The sequence below is a fragment of the Amphiura filiformis genome, chromosome 5, assembly GCF_039555335.1.
Source record: "Amphiura filiformis chromosome 5, Afil_fr2py, whole genome shotgun sequence".
In the NCBI taxonomy this organism is placed as follows: Eukaryota; Metazoa; Echinodermata; class Ophiuroidea; order Amphilepidida; family Amphiuridae; genus Amphiura; species Amphiura filiformis.
Genome location: NC_092632.1, coordinates 30,465,697 through 30,489,219, shown reverse-complemented (window position 1 = coordinate 30,489,219; position 23,523 = coordinate 30,465,697). Strand labels below are relative to the sequence as shown.

Sequence of the window (23,523 nt, the reverse complement as noted above, 5' to 3'; positions counted from 1 at the left end):
GTTTTTGCAATCGTTAGTATCAGCAAAACCAATACAAAATGTGATCAAGCCTATAATGAGGCAAATTTGCATACAACTATATTAATGAGAAAAGAGTGGTACAATATTGTACTTGTATTTTATTGTTTTTAGTAACAATTAAAATAATGATATTTGGGAACCATATGCCCAAATTTGATAGGTATAATGTAATAATCATATGTTATGTCGAATATCTGGTGGAAATATATCGATATTACGTTCTCAAACATTCGTCAGAGGTTAAACACTTTATTATACTGGAAATAGAATGGCAATATATTAAATAACGAAGATACGTTACATTGAATATTACATCCACTAAAAAGTCTGTAGAGGCCCAAACATTTCTATATTAATAAAATATCTAAATTTGAGTTTGTATATTTTTGGACGTTTTATTATACCCATTTTACAAAGAACAAAAGTATTTGAAATAATGGGGGATTATGTCACCAACAATTAGGCCTACTTGTTGACTTTTGTTAATCCTCATTCAGTGCTATAGACGTCCTTGTCCTTACCCTACATTGAGTTCTTCTAAACGGACAATATCCACGCCGGCCGACGGACTATATATCCACACCGTCGGCCATCTGATAGCGTGATTTGTCGTGCTATGCGGTGGAGTCCTTCTGGAAGGACTACCTACATTTGGTGCACTAAATGATTCTTAATTGGCTCTCCTGTGTTAATTCCCTCAAGAGAAAAGGCTTCTTGAAAAAATTAAAATAGCCCAAAGTTCTTTCTGGCTCTTCCAGAACCCTTTTCAGGTATAAAATGTTTTTCTAGCCCATCGAGAGTCATGCCCCTCAAAAACGGACCCGATAAACGTAATGATCTCTTAAAATATGGTTTTACTCATTCAGTGTTTGCATTATGTTAATGGCACATCTTTTAGCTATCGTTTACAAAAGATTGAATTCGTTTGATCAAACACCAAAATAATTATCGCGAATGTAGAAATTGTTGTGGGCATTTTTATGTGTATGTGCTCAGGTTACGCGCGTGGATCAAATTTTCGTATAAAGAAGTGATGTAGGCCTACATCAAGACATTTTCTGAGGATTTCATGAATGGCATTCAAATTTTGTTAACTAGAGTTATTGGTCAAAATATAGAGAACTTGCGATTTTTACATTGTTCCCCATAAGACCGCAAGAACCGCAAAACCTAAAAGTTACAAAATTGATCCAGCAACCATTTTTACATCCAAAATAATATCTTCCAAATTATTAATTTTTATCAAAATGAGCTTTTTTTGTGTAAATTAGAGCTAAAATATGTGGCTGTCACATACGCAAATACTGAACGATTGTTGAAAGCACATTTTACAATATCGTCATAATTATTCATTTGAGCCTGCTATTGCTGGAGCACCATGTAGAAGAAGTGAAATACCTGATATTCCAGCCGAGTAATAAACGCCGAGAAAGAGGCCAACTCCACCGCCCCAGTTGATGGAGAGAAATGTGCCACTGCCTCCCCTACTTAAGATCACTTGCGCAATTGCTCCATGATGGAAGATCTAGAAAGTAAAACAGAGGAAGAAAAATATACATTATTTTGACCATTTACTGGAACAAGAGACAATTTGCTATTTTCAACTGACCTGCAGAGGCCACGATTATCAACTTCTTGATCAAATTGGTGCAACAAAATAATGCTTATTATTTTTGGCGCGCCGAAATTTTGTACTCTTTTTTAGTGGAGTTGTTAAGACTGTGGTGTGACATCTTTGGAATTTTGCCACTTTGGAAATGTGCTGGTGTTGCTTATATGTTAATAGAAGTCTAAATAATTTTGGTCTTCACAGCTATTGAATAAATTCTAAAACCTCAATACAAGCTCATTTTTTATATTGCCTCCGGAAGATTTTAAATATTGGGGGATCCATCCATGTGAGGCTGACATTATCGGAAGGGGATATGGTACTTGACTCATGTCCACCAAGATTATTATTAAAAGGCGGTCCCGGTTACGGAACCACCGATGCTATTATAGACTTCGTTTTGCATGTAAAGTGATAATCCCGGGATGATACTGTAGATTGATTCCTCAAAGATAACGAAGTTCATGACGAACACGTTCAAATCTAAATTATTATTTTCAACTTTTACAATGTCATTTTTTAAACACATTGGCGCATTTATCAAAACAAAAGGAGTTAATTAGGCCTATTATCCGCAATTTTAATTGTGAAACCATAACATTTTCTCAAAGCTTCCAACTTATTTGTAAATACAAAATAAAAACCCAACACCGCCATTCTATAGGAGGGGAGCAAAGGTCTAAAAAATGTCAATATTATCATGTTCTGCAAAATGCACACACTATTGGTCACTTTCCTACTTTATAAGCGTGCCATTGTGTTCAAAAAGTGCACACAAATCTAAATACTTATTTACAGAGGTTCACCCACGTTGAAAGACTACGAAAACGTCTTAGCGTGTTCTTAAATAAAACACCATACAATGTTGACGCTAGTGTACTCTTACCACATCATGGAATCCCATTTATAAAGAATCTCATGATTTAATAATGCGGCTCGCAGTGCTACCACATTCAATGCTGATGATACCAACAACCAAAGAAACATTTCATCTTACCACAAGGATAAAGATACCAATGAACTCTGCCAGACATGCTCTGCCTAATTTACTCTTAATTCGGAGGGGTTGCAACCTTCTTTCCAAACGTTCAAACCACGGTTCTGTCATACTTGGTTCAGGCTTCTGTGTATAAAATAGATGATGATATAAAAGTAAAAAAGATCCCTAAAATCAAGCGTTTGCAAAAAGTGTGAGTATTTTGCAGTTAGTGAATATTCTATTTGTATTGCCTTTTCCGAATAACAACACCACAGCAGGTGTCTGTCGGAAATAATGCGTTACCTCAGTCGAGTATCACAAGTAGGCAGTTTTCAGAGTGTCCCTATAATATCAGTGTTATTTATTTAGTTCTTCCCATCACTGGAATACCGCCAACCACACGAAACTTTCAGTTTTGACCTGACTTTTCATACTTCGTTTGTCAAAAGCAATGGAATTATGTAAATTCATGCATGTTATGTTAAAGCGAGACCATGTTCACTGATATGATATATATACATATCATATTATATTTATTTATTTCATTTATTTCTTATTCGACCAATCGACACAAAAATACAGCAATTATGTATTATAAATCAATTAGATATAAATTATTTACGCAGACAGCAAAAGGTCGATAAGCCAGGTTGACACACAAATTCAGGCTGTCAGAGTTACAAACTTATTCACTATGGATGAATGACTGAACCGAAAATACGAGTTTGCATTTTACCGTTTTTGCATAGACTCTGAAGATATTCTATGGTTTTTGATCAGAGTTGACTCGAGCGATATCCCAGGCTGGTCCCGGTCCAATAACAATGGTAAATGGTTTATGTAAAAATTAACTTTTTGTCGATTGAGAGACTTCTTTGCATGACCTACTCCCTATTCCAGCAAAATACAGCATTGATTTTTTTATTAAAATTATTATCCTGTTTTGCCAAATGAAACATAAGAGTAGGCTAAATCCTAAACTTTTAGTAAGTTGGCAGTAAAGGTAAAGTTTTAATATTTTTGCGATTTGAGGGGAAATTTTGATCAAGTTTCCCAAAAGGTTTTATGAAATTTCATGTATATCTTCAATACGAAAGGTCAAAATTTTTAATTGGTGGTCAGCTTTTCATCCCAGCTACAAACACGTTAAGTACATATCATACGAGTTATAAAGTTTACTTCGAGGACTGTTAGAAGGGCATTTCGTGATCCACAGCATCACCCCCCCCCAACCTCTGGCTACATAATGTTTATGTACAACAAAAAATTCTTGCAGTCGTTTAGCAAAGATATACCATTACCAGAACGAAATTACAACACATTGTCTATGGAGCAGTGTAATACACATGTCACTCATCTGATCATGCATAACTCGCAAACGCAATATCGGAATCAACTGAAAATTTGGGAATAAGTTTTTTTCGTGGTTATCTACTGAAAAATGTCATAACAAGAGGTTGCTAGGATCACAAAATACTCCTTTAAGTACTGCACCAAATGGTCAGCATTATTCGTTGACATAATCAGAAACGTTAAGGGATCTAAAATGAGCGTTTATTGCGTTTCGACAGTATTTTTATGGGACATGAGAGCACCTCAGACCTATCGAATTGCATTCTGAATACGAAGCATGTCTTTCTGATATCAAATAATTTTCATTTTTGAAAATCACAATATAATACAAATTTTATGACAAATTATAAAAATTTGATATTTTCAAATTTTGATATATAACAGTCCTCCAAGTAAATTATATAAATCTAATGATATATTCTTAAAGTGTATGTAGCAGGAGGGAAAAGCCGACGTCAATTGAAAATTTTGACCTTTCATATTGAAGATATAGATTTTTTTTCCCAAAAGACCTAATTTTTTTTGGTGTTTTGGGAAAAAAATCCATATCTTCAATACGAAAGGTCAAAATTTTCAATTGATCGTCGGCATTTCATCCCACCTACATACACGTTAAGTATAAATCATCAGATTTATAAAGTTTACTTCGAGTACTGTTAAATATCAAAAATATAAATTTTTAATGATTTGCCATAAAATGTGTATTAAATTGCGAATTTCAAAAACCAAAATTATTTGATATCAGAATGACATTCTTCGTATTCAGAATGCAATTCGATATGTCTGATGTGCTCTAATGTCCCAAAATAAATACTGTCCAAACGTTTATACCCCACCCCTTAAAGCAAATGAGCGAGGCATAATTAGCAAGGTTACTACAAAATTTTAAGTAAACCCAACAACATATCATATAGTCTTGTATAGTCAAATGTAAAACCACAGACCAGATAAATTACCTTCTGACAATGTTGCCAACCAAAATGTTGACTGGAATGTAAGTTTCACCAATACCTGCAGGTTGAATCCACTATACGGTTTGATTCACACTTTGTAATGTTGAACTCCAAGATTTTTAATAGTACGTTAGATAGGCCTATACAGTAAAAGAATCTTCGCATGTCAAATATTGTACTTGACACAGAGTTCAAAATTCAGAAACTCACGTGTGTTAGATTATACAGAAACTCACGTGTGTATATACATTTATACGGTAGATATCACATGATTTGTAATCTGACACAGAGATACTGGATTTGCTGTATCATGGTCATGGTCAAAGTTGGGTGCGATTGTAGGCCTATAATATGAAACGCATTTGGATATCGTTCCGGGGTTACATGTACACTCCAACTTGGAGGTGACGCGTATATGTAGGTTGTTAAGACCCCCCTTTTCAGCATTGCTTTCACCCAAAGATCCCATGACACATGCTCTGTCACCCAAAGACCCCGTATTTTTCAGTTAAATCTTTCACCCAAAGATCCTTATTTTTCAATTTAGAACAACAACTTTCAGTTTATCACTGATTTTGTTATACTTATTTTGAAATAACAAAGCCATTTGAAATCATTTAGAACTAGAAATTCATGTTTGACGCTTATTTTTGCTCTCACCCGAAGTCGACCAGATCCCATTTAAAAAAAAAAGTCATATTCTCACCCTACATGCCCTATGCCCCCTACTTTAGGTCCAAATGGTCCATCTCTCACGCAATGACCCCATATTTTTCGCCAGCCCAGCAGCCCATAGGGCTGGTATCTAATTCTGAGATGGGATTTGTGTACATTAAAGATTAGCTAAGAATATAGCCTTCTTCTATTGGTATGAATTATTTTTTTTACTTCTTGTGGTGGAAATGTTTTTGATGTCTGCTAATTCGATTTGCAAGGAAACGAAAGTATGTTTTGCCGTTTCAACGAACGAAAACGATTGAGTAATGCCAAAGTTATGTTTGAATTAATTATGACTTAAAAAGTTATCATAGGTTAGGCCTACACATATAAACATAAACTTGTTCAGCAATCAGCATATAAAAAAAATGACATGGTCAACAATTAGTAATTAGCGGGGAATGATCACTGGAACGAGGTCATATCAGTGGACTACTGAGCATAGCATGATGTTTGGTTGCCTGTGAGTGCATAATTGATGATAAGGATAATGAACTGAGTGCAATGCATTCGTCAAGATAATCGCACGCGCCGTGGAGTTATTGCATTTAGCTCGAGAGCCGATAGGCTCAAGAGCTAAATGCAATAACTCCATGGCAAGTGCAATTATCTTGACGAATGTATTTGCACGAGTACATTATCCGTCATACACTTTGAGTGTAGGCCTATTAAAAATTTGCTGCATTCATTATATTAGTTTTAATATTAGGGAAAATATCTTACATTTTAAAAACACCGTCAGGACATTGACCAGCTACGTAGCATTTAACTGGTGAAGAAAATCAATCCCGTATAAGTTAGCTATCAATGGTATCGATTGCGCCATACGTCATACTTTAGTAACTTATTCACGCATGGTTTGTAACCAATTGACTTTATGTTGTGATCATTTAATATCGTGGTTTCGAACACAGAGAGCACTGAACCAGTTGGAAACGATCGATTTAGATGTCCGACTAGTACTACGGTGAATATCAACTGGACTTTAGGCCTATTCGCTACTTGCACGGTTCCGCCATTATGCACTATGTGCGGGAGAGCCTCGAACTGGCAGCATACATGAATGGGAATTGAACTAGTCATAACGTTCTGTGTAAGGTTACATAATTCTTCCTTTCATGTATGCTGCCAGTTCGAGGCTCTCCCCGCACATAGTGCATAATGGCGGAACCGTGCAAGTAGCGAATAGCTCTATAATTTGAACTTTAAAATCTACTTATATTAAAACACACGACATTGGGATTTAACAATTTGTTCAGTATTATCATAGGCCTTCAAACACATGTGTTTGAAGGCCTATGGTATTATAAAGCATGATCATGATATTATGCGCTAGTGTGTGTTTCTCGGGCCCGGCTATGTGATTTTAGATATAGGCCTACATGTATTTCATTTGTAAAATGCTGAATATTTTGCAATGGTGTCATCTTGTATAATTATGATCCACCTGTTTTTGGCCCTTTTTAATTAATAGAAGCTCGATTATTCTCATTTGATGTTTAATTTATTTGAGGTCATTAATCATAATTTATGACAATGATCTGCCCTTTGCACGAGCGATTGCCGAATAGGGTGCAACTCTACTAGTCTTATTACAAGACTGCCCTACCCCAACCCTAAACCCTAACCCTAAACTCCGTAAACGAGGACTGGACTCAAGTCTAACGAGTTGCACCCTATTCGGTAATTGTACCCTATTATAGAACACCGTTTGTAACTATACCATTTTAACACCACAGAATGTATATTCGTACTTTTTGATGGTATATATATCGAACAGACAATTATATAGTTATGTGACCTCTGTGTCGAAAGCGTCACCTAACTCTACTATATGGTTATGTGAAAGTAGTATTTCTAGTATTTGAGCGTGCACGTATTATCTAGAATCTATTGTTTAGCGTGCAGGTTTTAGATAATGCATTGTTTAGCGTGCAGGTTTATATAATTTGGGCCGTGAAGGGTAGTTCGCGAAAATAATGCACGGGAGAAGAATACATAACGATGAATAGAAACGGGCACTAGAAGTGTATATGTTGATAACAGATCTAATAATGTTGTAGAATCAAAATTTTCATTATATGGACCACATTGAAGTCAAAGTAATTATCTATCCTATCCTGTATCGTTTTATGGATAAAATTGACTCAAAATGTTATTGATGATATTATTGCTATCTTTAACATCAGTTTTGTCTCTTCAACAGGAAAAATCCGATGGAAAATAAAGTTTTTTTTTTTTAGCTATAATAATGAACAATATATCCCATATTTTGACATGCACTTATAGAAAATAAATAAATTATTGTCTTACTTTATAAATTATAAATACTGTAAATGACACATAACTAAAGTGAGGCCACTTTCTATCTGTTTTATTTGATTCATAAAATTACATTCAACAAAATGATTGAAGACTGAGAAAACACACAATGCAGACTATTACAGAATGGAGTAGGTAAGATGCCATGTCCATAGTTTTACAGTTTAAAAGTGAAGATTGTAGTGAATGATCAGTCCTTTATCATGTGCTTGCCACTATCTACTTTATAGTAAACTATACATTGCGAAATAATATCAAATCATTTTAAAATAAAATGTGCATGTAAGTTGAGTTTACATAGCGAATTAACTAACAACTGCAGTGTATTTCTTGATTTTAATAATAAGCATGGGTAAAAAGCAGTAAAGACAAAAATACAGAACAATTTGGAGTACCGTAAAATGGGGTAACTTCGGTCAGCGGGGTAACTTTGGTCAGTCGAATATATTTTTTTAAATGGTCATATTTTCGTACAGCAATATTGTTTTTAGTCATATTTGGTGTCAATCTGTTAAGAAATATATTTGGAAGAAATAATACTCACTCATGTCCAATTTCCTCGAAATTTATGAAAAAATCAGGATTTTTGACCAAAAATGAGCATTTTTTTACATTTTTTTCAGAAAAAATAAAAATCGATATTTGTGAGCAAGGATGTTTGCTTGATTAATTTTGCAAGGGGTCAAATGTCACAAAAACAACAACTTGCCCATATATAGCGAAGATCTATTTTTTTAATTTTTTTCTTCGTGGAATGTAATACTCTGTCCAAAGTTGCCCCAAATGCGGGGTAACTTTGGTCAGGCTATTTTAACCCCTAGGGCACCCTTAAAAAATCATTTAAAATTTTTTTTAAACTTCAAAGTGAAGAAGGGGGCCCTAATGTCACAAAAAAGAGATAATTAGAAATACAATTTGTTTTGTTTGGAAGCAGTGGTTTAAAAACTCTCAAAAGTGCCCAAAGTTACCCCATTTTACGGTAATGAATTAAAGAGTTGACAGGAGTTATAGGAGTTAATGTTTTTTGCTGTTTCAGTGTGCATGTTCTCACCATTGATGGTTTGGTGAACTGTCATGTGACATGGATGTAAGCGTGATCCTAAAAAATGCCTTTCACGGTGACCCAAACTATTTACAAGACCTCTTCTGCATTGAGGCTGGCCTTCCCTTTTAAAGGGAATTTTTATTACATTTTGCTCTCACCGAATGCCAAAAATCATGCTCTCATCCAATGACCCCATATTTTTTACATTTTGCTCTCACCGAATGCCCCTTACTGTGAAAGTGTAAGCCCTACACCTACATTCATTTTATGTTGAAGTGAGCCCCCCCCCCCTCCCCGAATCGTTGGAAGCAAAATGTTGTACCCTACAACAGGCTATACACAATTTTAAAAGTTAATGTGGGCTTTTTTCGAGGGGCAGCCATATGCAATTCAGCTCAGTATTAGCCTGCTAATGCTAGAGAGCTTTATGGCATAGTAATCACATGCTAAATGTCCACAGTTCAATGGGAGATGGCATCAAGGGTGGCGCGGCACTGTTTCGGTGTTTATTGTTATTTTTGGCTCTTACGGCTTGCGATACACATACACGACGTTGATCAAGTTCGTTACATCAATGTATCTCAAAAAATGTTACAATTTTAAATAATTTTTCTGCTAATGTAGTCCGAGGTTGCGCTGACTGAAAATCTCCAAACATTAGGATGTCGACGGCACGGTACACTCAGCCTACAGGAACTGAGAGATCATCTTCCGTGCAGTTAAATTAAAAATCCGTGCTTACAAAAGAAATCTCGCTCCATTCTGATAAGGATAACGATTTTCTATGACTTTCGTCAGCATACATTTAATGAAAGGGGAAGTGTAAAGTACTAAAAGCTCAAGAGGAACTGAAATATGATAAAATGTAATTATGCATAGACTGATACAAGATATCTTTGTAAACATAAAATATGGTATAATTATTAAAATACGCATTGTTGGTATTGCTTGTAATCATTTTGTGAAAACGTACAACCAGTGTCGATAAAAACGATACAGGATGTCCCAGAAAAGGGATAATCGTGTTATTAGGCCTATTATGGAATAAGGGACCGTTCATTATTAATGCGGGAGGGGGGGGCGGGAGAATGTTGAGCTTTATGGGTGAAAAATACCTAACCCCCTATTGCGATGAATCAATTTTACGTAACCCCCTATTGAATCAAACAAAATCACATACCCCCCCCCTCCCCTTTCAAGCAAACTTGAATTTGACACGGGGTGATGGGGTTGGAAAATATTTTTGAAGTCATAGTGAATGCTGCTCTTTTTGGCGACAAAATATGTTTATTGTACAAATGCGCAAATTTTTTTGCCATTTTGAAGCTAAACTGATGAGAAATATGGTGCAAACGTGAAACAAATTCGCTCGAAGCGGACAAAAATTTTGGGATTAAAATGGCCAAATATAAGGTTAATTTGGCCAGAAACCCACATAGGCCTACCGGCCTCAACATTGGGGGTGGTTGGGGGATGATTGTATGGCCCACCCCCCTGGCAAAATATTGGGGGGTTTTACCTCCCCCCCTCATCCCCGGGATCTACGCCTACCGCCTATGCCAAGAGATCTACTTTTGGTGAGAAAAGTTATAGGTGTGTGCTTGCAGGTGGGGTGGTCAGGAGTTGCAGGGGTGAGTGGTTTTATTTGTGTGTGTAGCATGTGGCATAGATTTCTTTTTTGACATTAGGGGGGGGGGGGGGGGGGGAAAAAGAAAAAATTTCTTGAAGTAAAGTGAATCCAGCACATTTTGGCTGTTGACTATGTTCATGGTACAAATTTTTTTTGCCCTATTGAAGCTAAAATGGTGAAATATGGTGCAAAATGGGAACAATTTTGTAATACTTGGTATTACTATAAGAAATAATAGTAAATGACTATTAAATTTTACCTGACCCCCCTATCAGGAAAAATAAATTCACATAACCCCCCCTTGTTTGTCAAAGTGAAAATCACATAACCCCCCTACATTCTTCCCGGCCCCCTCCCCCATTAATATTGAGCGGTCCCTAAACAAAACACACATATAATTGAGTCGCTAGTCCTTCCCAATTAGGCCCGAACCTTAATTTTTCTTTTAAAAATATCAGCATTTTCAGCGTAGATTTTTTTTTGACATAGGGCATGCAGGGGGGATGGGGTTGGAAAAAATTCTTGAAATATAGTGAATGCAGCAACTCATTGGCGATAAAATAAGTCTTTTTGCCACATTGATGCTAGACTGCGAAATATTGTGCAAAAGGGGAATAAATACGCGCGAAGCAAGAGGTAAGCTATAGAGGGTTATAAGGGTATCTTTTTCGCGTTAAACGAGGTTCCCGTAGCGAGGACGCGTAGGTCCTCGGTGTGTCGGAGTGCTCTTATTTTGGAGTCCAACCATAGACATACCAAAGATTGTCTAAATGTTTATATTCATATCTTTTCAGTAGTGAACTAAAAAAAAAGTCAATAAATAACACTTGTTCAGAGTCTTTATTCTTGTCTTCTTTACCAATGCACTAAATCATAAGAAAGAAATAACCCTGTTACGGTATGCAAAGCTAAATTATGAATAGAATAATTCTGCTCCCCCCCCCGGCATGATACCACTCAGTAGCGTAGCCGACGGGGGGCAGGGGCCCGGTCAAAAATGAAAGAAAGACGTGCCCCTCTGACCAAAGGGCAAAAGGAAAGAAAAAGGGCAAGAAGTCCCTTTTTCATCAAAATTCACCCCGGTCATGGGCCAAAATAGTGTAAAATACAAAATTTTTGTCACAATAAAGCCATTTTCATCTCGATCATGGGCAAACATAGTGTCAGATTCAAAATTTATGCGCGCACATCGTCCTAATAAAGCGTTTTTGACAAGCTCGAAGACATGTTCAGTTTCTCGAAAAACAAAAATTGCATGTTGCAACTGCAATTTTTTTCAGCTGTGCCCCTGAAATTTTATTTTGCCCCCCTTGTCCAAGAAAGCTGGCTACGCCCCTGATACCACGGCCTAACAATAGTAACCAAACTGATAACCTAAGCTTTATTCCATTTATTTGAAACCAATCCTCTTGGTTTAAAGAAGACACTTTTATCCAACTGGTTACATTCCGGGGTTACATTTCAGCACATCCCATCAAAGTTTCCAATTGGGCGCCCATTCCTTTTTTAAAGGAATTTTTATTTAATATTCCTCAGCAGTCCTAATGTATATAGGCCTACCCCAGATCCGATGGCTAGATTATCGTATCCATGGTAACTAACAATTGTATCGTTTGTACTTTTTGGTTTTGAAACCTCTTGAACTTTCAGAAAGTAAATTTTCTTTATCGTGCCAGGTAAAAAAATATTTTTACATTTTAGATATAGTTTGATTTAAACAATAGAGTCCTCTCTCATATTTAAATCTTGTTATGTTGGATAACATGTGTCCTTTAGTCGTTTCTTTTGACCCTGAAATTGGATAAATGTGTATATTTATATAGAGTATTAGGATTCCTGGGTTGGAATGGTTGCATTTTGCAGGTAATGTTGCTGTTAATCTAAAACATAATGCACAGTTCCCCATAGCACATTATTTTCATCGGCTATATAAAATTAATGAGTCAATTTTGACTACATTTGAATTATTCTAAGACCCAATTATCATAGGCCTTCAAAGTTCAAACACAAGGCCTTCCAGGATCTGTGCTATTATTAAGATTTCGGAAGAAATGAAATCATCCATCCATTGACTATAAAGTTTACCTTTCTCTGGCTATATCGCCTATATAAATTCATCAAAACTCATGCCTTTCTCGGGGTAGTAATTATGTATCTCTGTAATGATGATGATATATAAAAGTATACATTTTCAGAAAGGAAATGATGCAGGGAATCCAACTGGCATAACAGATTCCTACAAAAATGAATAGTTTAGGGAAAATCACACAAATTGATTTCACTTTACTGCCTCAAGGAAGGCATAGAGACTATAATCCAAGTTGACTCATTTTTTCTGGAATTGCTGACACCCGGAATAAAAAAAATACTCCGCGCTTTATGCGAGTGTTTTTCTCCTTAAAATAAATTTTGAATTCTAAAAATTTAATTTCAATCAAAATGGCAATTTTGATTTTCATATCAGGTCATAAGCAACATTAGACCTACCAATTGCATTATGTACCCACCACATATCTTTTAATTGGTAGAATTCAGTCTAAACTATACTATTAACATCGATCTAATTGTTGCTATTTATTAATAAGATATTAAGGTATACATTTCAGCCAAAAAAAAATTCTTAATTAGCTGCTTAATTAGCACTTAATTTCTTAACGAAGCGCTCATATGGACCTGTAATGCGTAACAACCGAGCTCATGCAGCCTCACCTATTTTCAATTTTCTAAGAAAATTTGAAGATAATTCCCAACAAATAGGGTATCACATGCAGAAAAGCTAAGACAAGCAATGTCGCTGAGGCAAAGATTAAGTTGTGTAAGGATCGTTTTTTGTGAATGAAGTTTTTGTTGTTGAGTAATGTTATGTAATGGTTTCCTATATGAAAGTGAGTGAAAGTTTGTTAAACTCACACCTGGATGTGAAAAGTGCATGTGAAAAAAATCGGCCAAATCGCTATCATATGAAATGAACAAATGATAAAGGTCAAAATAAACATCTATAGGATGACAAAAAATGGACCAGGAGTTCAGAGTGAGATGATTTCCATGATCAGTCCACTACTCAAGATTGACTTCAACAGTGATTACAAGCTAAGTTTCTGCTTAAATTGCCCCATGGAGTAACAGTAATTTTGCACTGTAAGTGTTGTTCTTAACACTTTTACATAGGCCTACTAATGAACATGTGATTGGCAGTAAGTACTGAAGTGGATAGCTCTTTCCAATAATTTTTGAGACCATTTTTTACCAGATCAGTCCATTTTCAAAGATGCTTGTTCAGAGATGTTCAACAATGGACCAATTATAGACAAAGCATGTAATGCCCTTTGATTTCTATAGTTAACATGGTTAACATGTATAGTATTATAGGCCTACATTATATTTCATCAGATTTATTATGTTATATATTGTCATTATGAATTTTTTAAATGACATTTAAGTTTCAATATCAATTCTAGGGTTTCATGTTAGCAAAAACAGAGATTTCTTCATATAGATATAGATGGATAAGCTGAAATTGCAGTGTGCATCTTAAGCAGTATACAGACTTTTTATTGTACGTAAAATATTGTATGTACATTATGTACGTTATTTAATCTATTGCCATTCTATTTCCAGTAATGTTTAAGTTCTAACGAATGTTTGATGACGTAAAATCGATAATATATTTCTACTAGATATTACATGTAACATATTATCGATTTTTCGTCATCAAACATTCCTTAGAACTTAAACATTACTGGAAATGGAATGGCAATAGATTAAATAACGTACATATTGTACATACAATATTGTACGTACAATACTCGGAGTTTGTGGAGCGCTTTAGTGTATCTGCCGACACAAGGTCATGCTTGCACAAGCACAATAGGCATATACAAAAGAATTTGCCAGTTCTTTTGTGCTTACCTACACATACTATTTCTTAAGGATACGATACATGATTTACCGACAAGCGACTCATTTCGAAATGCGATCATGAATTTTGAAGAAAAAAAAAAAGGTTTATACAGGCTTCGTTGGGATTCGAACCAGCGATTCGGAACTTCCTTTGATCACGCGTCTAGCGCTTTACCGCTCCGCCACGGTGGCAGTTGAGTGGAGGAGTGTAATGATAAATGATAAATCTCATAATGCCATTTTTAGCCTTTTGTTTACTAAAAAAAGACGCGTTTTGAAAGATAGATTAGCCGTTTTATGCATAAAGAGCACGAACCTTTGGGAAAGGTTTCAAACAAATAATAAAGACACTGATGTGATGATGAAATTGCGTAAGTCGGGAAATATCTGCGTCGCAATGTTTTGGTTTGGTTTTAGGAATTTGACCTTAAAATTTACGACTTCATGACATTATCATTCGAAATCAACAAAAGATATTTCAACAGTATATGGCATCGTTCTTTCTCCAGAATGTTTTGTACATGCATGTGAAATAGCTTCAACAATGGTTCGCTGCATAATGGTAAAAACAGCATTGACCTAAAAAAGGGCGAGAGGTACCATATTTACCGATTCAGGCTAAATTTAAAATTGATATAAAACGTTTGTTTTTTGATCGATTACAAAAATTAATTTTTGTCATATAAAGAAATTGTGCCTGGCGCATTATCTTCTAGAATGATGATATGAAATATTTTCCATTTGAAAAACTCACTCCAGTTGTGGAAGATATAGGGAAAACCATAATACATGAGGAGTATGGGTTTCAAAATGATTAACTCTGACCAATTACATTTGGGAACCATCCTCCCCCTGTAGAAGATATTTCCAAAATCTTCCACATGGGTAGTGTGGATTTCTACTGGAATAATAGTCTTTGTGTGTAATGAGCCAGGTTAAAGTACTTCTCTATAACTTCACACTATATAGGAAAGCTGAGAAGTTCTAAACTTTTCTGATCACACAAGTATACTGGGCATGATTCCATAATATTTGCACTATGCCATTTTATTTTCAGTTTGGTTGTTCATTTAAAGGCTTATTCAGTGATATGAGCGAAAGTGTAAAAAAAAATTGTGTAAAAAATTCTTGTTAGCATAGGCCTATCTCTGCTACAAAGGTGCAAAGAACTGAATTTTGATAATTTTTATCAATTTTCCGAATGAGCAAATCACTGAGTATTCCTTTAAGGTTGGTCTGAACCCTGGAATTATGAAAACTTTCTGGCCTCATAACTGCTAAATTATTAGTCTAAAGAATATAAAAGTATACATTTTTAGAATGGAAATGACTTGATGAATTCATCTGTGAGGTTCAATTTGGGCCAAAATGCTCACTTTTGGAGAAAATCCCAAAAAACAGGTTTTATCTAGGGACCGTTTTTTCATTTTTTTGAATTTTGACCAACTTCACCAAAAATATTTGAAATTTGGGCGAAAATCAGGCTTTTTATGATTTTTTGAAAATTTTGCATTTTTGACCATTTTGGTCAAATTTCTCAAGAATTTTGACCAACTTCACCAAAAATATTTGAAATTTGGGCGAAAATCAGGCTTTTTTATGATTTTTTTGAAAATTTTGCATTTTTTGACCATTTTTTGGTCAAATTTCTCAAAGTTGGTCAAAATTAAAAAAAATTAAAAAACGGTCCCTAGATATTTTTATCTAGTTCTTAAAAATTAATAAAAAAAATTTTTGGCCAAACAATTTTTTTGTTACGTTGCACGAAAAAAATTTGGGCCAAAAACCCGTTTTTGGGATTTTCTCCAAAATGAGCATTTTGGCCCAAATTGGACCTCACAGATGAATTCAGCAAGTCATTTCCAGTCTAAAATGTATACTTTTATATTCTTTAGACTAATAATTTAGCAGTTATGAAGCCCGAAAGTTTCCTTAATTCCAGGGTTAAGACCACCCTTAAGGCGATTTAATACCCTGATTTTCATCAGTACCCATCTTCTTTTTGTTGTTGCAAATTTATAATGTATATAAATATGTTCATCATCTTATGTCCTGAACTTATAAAATATCTCTACATACAAAGTGGTTTTAAACCATTTTAGAAAATCATTTTAGCCCTATATATTTTTTTTTTACTGTATCCTAGTAACTGAGATGTGTGTTTCATAACAAACCATAATTTATTCTATTGAACATGTCCAAGTAGAATACATGAATAGAATACATTAAATCCTTTGTTATACTATCTATAGAAATGCACTCACTGATTATAACACTGAATAAATTAAATAGGCCTAAATAATCTCTTCCACATAGACAATTTAATACTACACCATGTATGTATCTTGTATAATATGTTGTTAGGAAAAGAGATTAAAAAAGGCTATAAGGTCATCAAAGGTCAGGTTATAGGTCAATTGGTTCAGGTCAAATTCAGGCATCAATTTTGAATACATGTGATAGTCTGTGATATCATACATGTCATAATGAGGCATCAATTTTGATATTTTGTCTGTTACTGGATATATAATGGAAATGTGTGAGGTGGATATACTAAAATACCTTGGGATGTAAATGGTGAGTACAATTTAGATTGCCTAGTTGAGTTGGATTGGGCAAATAAATATAAAATAGTTACCAAAATCACAAAAATGAAGCTTACGGAAAACTACCTAATATGGTGGTATAGGTGACAAAAAAATACAATCTTTTTCAACATTGCTGTAGTGTGGTTGTGGTAACCTGTTACCTATGGCTTAATTAAGTTCAAAATATAGCTCGACATTGAAAATAGAAGCATTTTAACCGGTTCGTTTTTTGATAGTTGTGGAGCACCAAGTTCATGAAGTCATAAAAGACATCAGGGACCACTTATTCCCATTTTACATATCAACATTATTTCCCTAATGTGTTAGCAACACATATCCAAAATTTTAACGAAATCCGTTGATATTAAGCTTTCCAAAATGAAGTGAATTTAAATCATCAGTGATGTACCTCCTTTTGGCTTCTATCTTCAAAAGCATGTAAGCTACATTGATACCGATGCCGCCAATAAAACGAGAAGATTTGCCCCTTCATTTTGCATACCACTTTGTCCAATTTTTTTTGTAATTTCTTCACAAAATGCAAAAAAATGCACAAAAAAATCAATGGGTGTAGTACCCCCTTAAATCATCATTTTATTTACAGAGTTTGATTTCAACTTGGTATACAGATTTATCCATGTTGATTCATTTAAAAATTAGATGATATAGTTTGGGATTGGCAATGAATTTGTATGCCTTTGTTTTGTTTCAAATCTATTTTTCGATTAACTTCCAGTAGGCCTAGTTCCATATTTATTCCAAGTCGATCAAGAATGCGAACTAAACCCTATTGTGATCATTGATTAGCCCTATTTAACATATATTCCAAGAAAAACTATACCAAGGTTCTATAACCTCAAATCCAAGTCTTGATGAGCATCTGACTTCTACTCTCGTACTTGTTACTACTTTAACTATTAATAATTAATATAGATAGTAACACAATTTGACTTGAACAAAGGCACCTTTCCATCACTGTCCTATGGCAGAATGGCATATTGTTACGGGTCGTCACGCAACACCCAAGAACAACGTCACCAGAATGCACAGCAAAACGCACCAGAATGCACAGCAAAGCGCACTGTTTTGTATAATAATGTTTACGTAATAAATCATATAATAATCATACTGCAGATTTTACTACAATATTACCCGCTTCTTGTTCTTGATAGGAATATGTTGCACTCAAAATTCCGGACGACTCTCGGATGTATATCCTGTTTCAAACTTGTCCAGCGAAGACCACAGTATACAGTAGTCGTGAACATGATATCCTATGCACACAAATCCTTGCACAGGTGTCAATTTTTAATGCACCATTCCCTTTTTCCCGGAGGGGGTTCTCCCTGGTTGAAGGTATACGGGGATGTGCCACGGTTTTGGGGTACCTTTTCAGCAATTTTGGTATATCGATGGGTGGGTTTTCAGTGGAGACCAATGCGCCCAATTGGGCGCATTTGGGCAAAAGTGCCCCTAAAAGCACACAATTAGAGCAAATTTGGGTGCTTTTTGGGTGTTTTTTGTGAAAAATTGGTATACTGATGGGTGGCAAAAACAGCAAAAAGTAGGTATAGAGAAAGTCAGCATCCGAAAGTCTGCGTGGCATATCCCCGTAATTTTTTTTCGAAGACCCCCCCCCCCCGGGCCCTTTTTGTTCTGGGCACAGTTACCATCCACCCTGTTCCACTTTCATGTCCCTTCATAAACTAGACTTCAACAAGTCTGATGACGAAACAAATTGTCGATTTGGGAAAGATGCATCCCGGCGTACTACAAAACTCACTCAGTTGGCCAAAAGATAATGACATGCGCATGCATTGGATATGCGGCAAGAAGAACTTATCGTGATCAATGCATGCACATGACAAATGATATGCTGGAGGAAAATCAATGAGACAAAAGCAAAAGGTAATAGATAAATACAATAAGACTAATTGAACACAAGATGGTGGTCATCAAAACTAATAAAACATATAAGTAAATGCACAATAAATTACCGGGTACATTACAAACAAAACCCACCGTGTGTTGTATTGCGTCGCGGACCAGTTCTAATAATAATGGAAGTACGGACTGGTAGCAAACAAGCATAGATCATTTCCATGCACAGTCACAGGCCTTTTGGTACACATTGTAATGAGTGAAGACACCAAATTGGTTGTTTTATGACCTTCTTTTGTGGAGAGTGACATGGTCTTTCAATTCGCGCCGAATGTCCCTGACAGACTTCACTATGCTTCACTGGTCATGAAAAAATTCAAAAGATAACCTCTGCCCCAATAATCCAAAGCTATTATCTGAAACTGCTCCTCAGAGGATGTATCATAAGAACTCGCCCAGGGATCTATACGAAGGGATAAGCATCCTAGGTTACATAACCAAACCGGAAGATGTATCCTAGGTCTAGACAATAGGCGGATTAGCGGCCATTTTGTCTTCGACATGATTTTATTCACGTGTCCTTATACTTGAATACAAAATTTGGGAAAAAACCTTTATAGGCCTATACTTATACCTGGCAGTCTTAATACATTATGATGTGTAATCGATCAGCAAGAGCATTCAATTTATTTAAATGAAGCGCCTCAGGTGGGCGATAAAGAAGATTACATCGACAGCTAAAGCCTCCTTTATAGGTATAAGACCCCAACAAACACACATTTGGGATACGTGAGAACAATGGTACCACTTACATACATACATACATTAAATTCTTATAAGGCGCAATATCCAGTATGATCAAGGCGCCATACAAAATACAACAAATAATATTACCATTGCTTACACATGACTGTATTGTGGTCACTTATTGATACTCGCCTGTTGTGTAAAGCGTTAATATGATGCCAGATCAGTGACCAATTTAATGGCGGAACCCCTTTGTTCGAAACAGTGGTACCACCTTTATGAATAGCCTGTCGGAAAATCAAATCGGTATCAAAGTAACAAAGCATTACGTAATCTATTGCCGCTCCTTTCTATCTCAGGGTTGTGTGATGTGACCATTTATTATATTGATTTTTCTAACAAGTTATTATATATTGTTCAATTCTAGACTTGAATAATACCAACAGTTATCCCACTAATATACACATCTTATTCTATAACTATTTTTAGCATAGATTCTCGTTTCTATACGCTGGCGAAGTTACGTAATAATCGGATTAACTACCATAGCAATTAGGTGAAAACAATTTTTGAATAATCCGCGCTGCACTGGTACCGTCACGCGGTACCTCTTCATTGAACCATATCAAGCTGATTACTTGCACCTGTAAGATTAGTATCTTTGAAAAGACCAGTATTGTATTCAACCTGTGATTGCAGACATACACAGGTGATGAGTGTAACCTGCTTGTAGTGCAGCGCGATATGTTCAAAATTGTTTTCACCTATTGCTATGGTAATTAATCCGATTAATTACGTAACTTCGCCAGCGTATATCAACGTATTTCCTAAACTGCACATTTGTGTGGAAATTGAGGGCGCTATTTACATACATTTTAAATTTGAATTTGATAGCCAAATAATATGAGTTATTCCTTAAATTTCATGATAAAAGGTTTTGTAAAAATTTCCTTGCCATTTGTTAGTCTTTGTCTGATGTTCTAATGCCATTGTACAAGTGTCTACCCCTTCTACATATCCAAATAAGATGTAAGCTAAATACCGCCATCATTGTTCCCATTTTCTATAAAATGAACAGTTTAGATATACAGTTTACATGTCATCAAACAACTGTGATCTCTAACGTCCTTGGTTTAATGCCTATTCTTTGATAATCAATGGTGCGATGCAGGGTTGCAGCGTACGTCTAGTGCAGGGCAATACATTCAAAAATTGTTTTCACCTATCGCTATGGTAATTAATCCTGTTACTACTTCTACAGCGAATAGCTTTGATTTTACACATGATAGTTACACATTCGATGCTAGAGTCCATTGTTATCGTTTTTCGAAAGATCAGCATTGACTTATTTTTTACAATGGATGTTATCTATTCTGTTAATGTTTAAATTTGGATGAAAGTTATTTTGATGAGTCAGCTCTATCTTTTGAGTAGAGGTTGCCTATTTTGAATAGTCTGAACTTTAGTTGAAGTGCAATTTTAGCAACATTTTTGATACGATCACCCGTCGTGATCGGCTGTGTTTACTTCTGAACTTCCATTCGTCGTAGAAGTAATGATGTAACAGGATTAACTACCATAGCAATAGATGAGAAACGATTTTTGAATATATCACCCTGCATTGCAACGTTCACGCGGTACCTATGCATTGAACCATAGATGTCAAAGAACACAGATAAAGAAATCATAATTCTATAAAATATTCATATCATGCTGATCACTTGTATAGACGAATCCCACGAGCCAAGGCATGCTCAGGATTTGGCCGGCTGGGTCCCCGCTGCACCAAACTGGTGTTTTGACCGCCCAATTGTGCGAATAAAAGCCGCCTAACGCCTAGAGAAGATGACTGTCAGTGAGGTGTAGGAATGCGTGAAATGTGATTCGTCTACCTGTAAGATTAGTATCTTTGAAAAGAGCGGTACTGTATTCAATCTATGATTGGAGACATGTACACTAATAAATGTGGCATTAAGACAAACGAACTCTAACCCTAACCCCAACCCTAACCTCTAACCCCTAACCCCTGACCCTAATTTCCATATGGTGATGTTTCTGTCTGAAATGTCACATCTACCCATACAGAGGTGACGAGTGCAACCTGCTTGTAGTGCAGGGCGATATATTCAAACATTGTATAGGCTACATCTATTGCTATGGTAGTTAATCCTGTTACATTATCACTTTGCTTTACACATGCCATGCATCATCGTGGTTGATGAAGTTAGATCTCCTTTCGCTTCGCAGCTTCCGCTCCACTGTTTTCCCAGCATCGTGGATCTTCTTCCTCCAAATGACCCGGTCACTAACTTTCGTCTCCCATGTTTCAACATCCAAGTCAGCTGTCTTCAGATGATGCTTCACAGCATCTCTATACCGAAGTTTCTGCCCACCACGTTTTCTCTTTCCTTTTGTGAGTTCACCATATATATATCACAGCTTTCGGTAATCTGTCATCAGGCATCCTCACGACATGTTGCTCTTCACTAAGATAGCTTCTACGCTCTCCGTTTTGGCTCTTTGAAGCACCTCTCCATTGGAGATTCGGTCCTGCCATGATGTACACATGATACATCTAAGGTGGCGAAGTTGAACGGAAGTTAACTTTTGACATGCCTCCGATAGAGTGTGTAAGTCACGTCTCAGTAGAATGCAGGAGACAGGGTAGAACAAACACGCGATACAGCTTACATTTGGTCGCATGGTCTTATACCACGCTGGGACCATACTCTTCCAAAGGCACTGGTGACACTCTGAATGCGTCTTGTGATCTCCGAATCGATGGAATTGTCCATGGATATCGTACTCCCCAGGTAGGTGAAATTGATGACAGATTTGACAGGTTCTCCGTTTATGTAGACATCAGGATCGTGGTACGTGTAGAGTACCCCAGGGGTAGGTTGGTAAATAGCCTCTGTCTTACTGATGTTAATTGCAAGACCAAATGCTACTGATGCAGTCACAAACAGTCCAACATTTTCTGCAGGTCTTCAATGGATTGAGCCACCAGGGCAGTGTCATCAGCAAATAGCTATATATAGAAGCTCTTGAACAAAGAGTTGACAACCGGGCTTGACAAAGGGTCTTCGCACGGAGACGAGCCAGATTGAACAATTTGCCATCTGTTCTAGAACGGAGGTAAACTCCATGCTGACCATCTGATAGGTTGTCAGATGTAGCTTCCAAAACTGGCAGTTGCCTGCATTAGCCTTGCATTCCATCATGAAATTCACGAATGATCTTGACAAAGATGTCTGGAAACCATAATGGTCCAGTAATTTCCAAAGTAGTTCTCTATTGATGGTGTCGAATGCTTTGGTGAAGTCGATGAAGACCATGTAAACTGGTCTCTGCTGCTCTATCGATTTCTCCTGAAGCTGGCGCAGGGTGAAGATTGGATCAATTGTGGATCGACTGGCTCTGAACCCAAATTGGCTTTCAGACAATATTTTACTTGCAATTGTAATCTGGCTAGGAGGATCTTAGAATCAAGAACTTTACCAGCAGTAGAGAGCAGTGATATTCCTCGTTAGTTACCACACTGAGTGCGGTCACCCTTCCTAAAAATGGTGACAATCAATTATGCAATCGATCAGCAAGTGCATTAATTTTGTTAAATGAAGCGCCTAAAATCAGTGTACATATCGACGGCTTTTAGATGTGCAAATATTGTTCAAAAAGGTTGTAACATTCTGGATAATGTTTTATGCTTGCATTTCACTATACTATTGGTTTTTATATATTTTCCTGTGTACATTATGGAAATATAATGTGATGA

At 36.1% G+C, this 23,523-nt stretch overlaps 1 protein-coding gene across 2 annotated transcripts in view; it reads right to left on the bottom strand.

The window, feature by feature from the left end:
- LOC140152952 (aquaporin-10-like) overlaps positions 1-23,523 on the bottom strand; it is a 37,742-nt gene that overhangs the window by 9,381 nt on the left and 4,838 nt on the right. The window contains exons 1-3 of one of the 2 annotated variants that reach the window (XM_072175503.1): positions 4,919-5,047; positions 2,628-2,753; positions 1,420-1,546 (exon numbers count right to left, since the gene is read on the bottom strand). In XM_072175503.1, the coding sequence (XP_072031604.1) occupies positions 1,420-1,546; positions 2,628-2,738 (238 nt within the window). In that variant the 5' untranslated portion in view covers positions 2,739-2,753; positions 4,919-5,047. Of the gene's footprint in view, positions 1-1,419; positions 1,547-2,627; positions 2,754-4,918; positions 5,048-23,523 lie in introns of those variants that run through there. The other variant, XM_072175502.1, reaches the window with a different exon arrangement.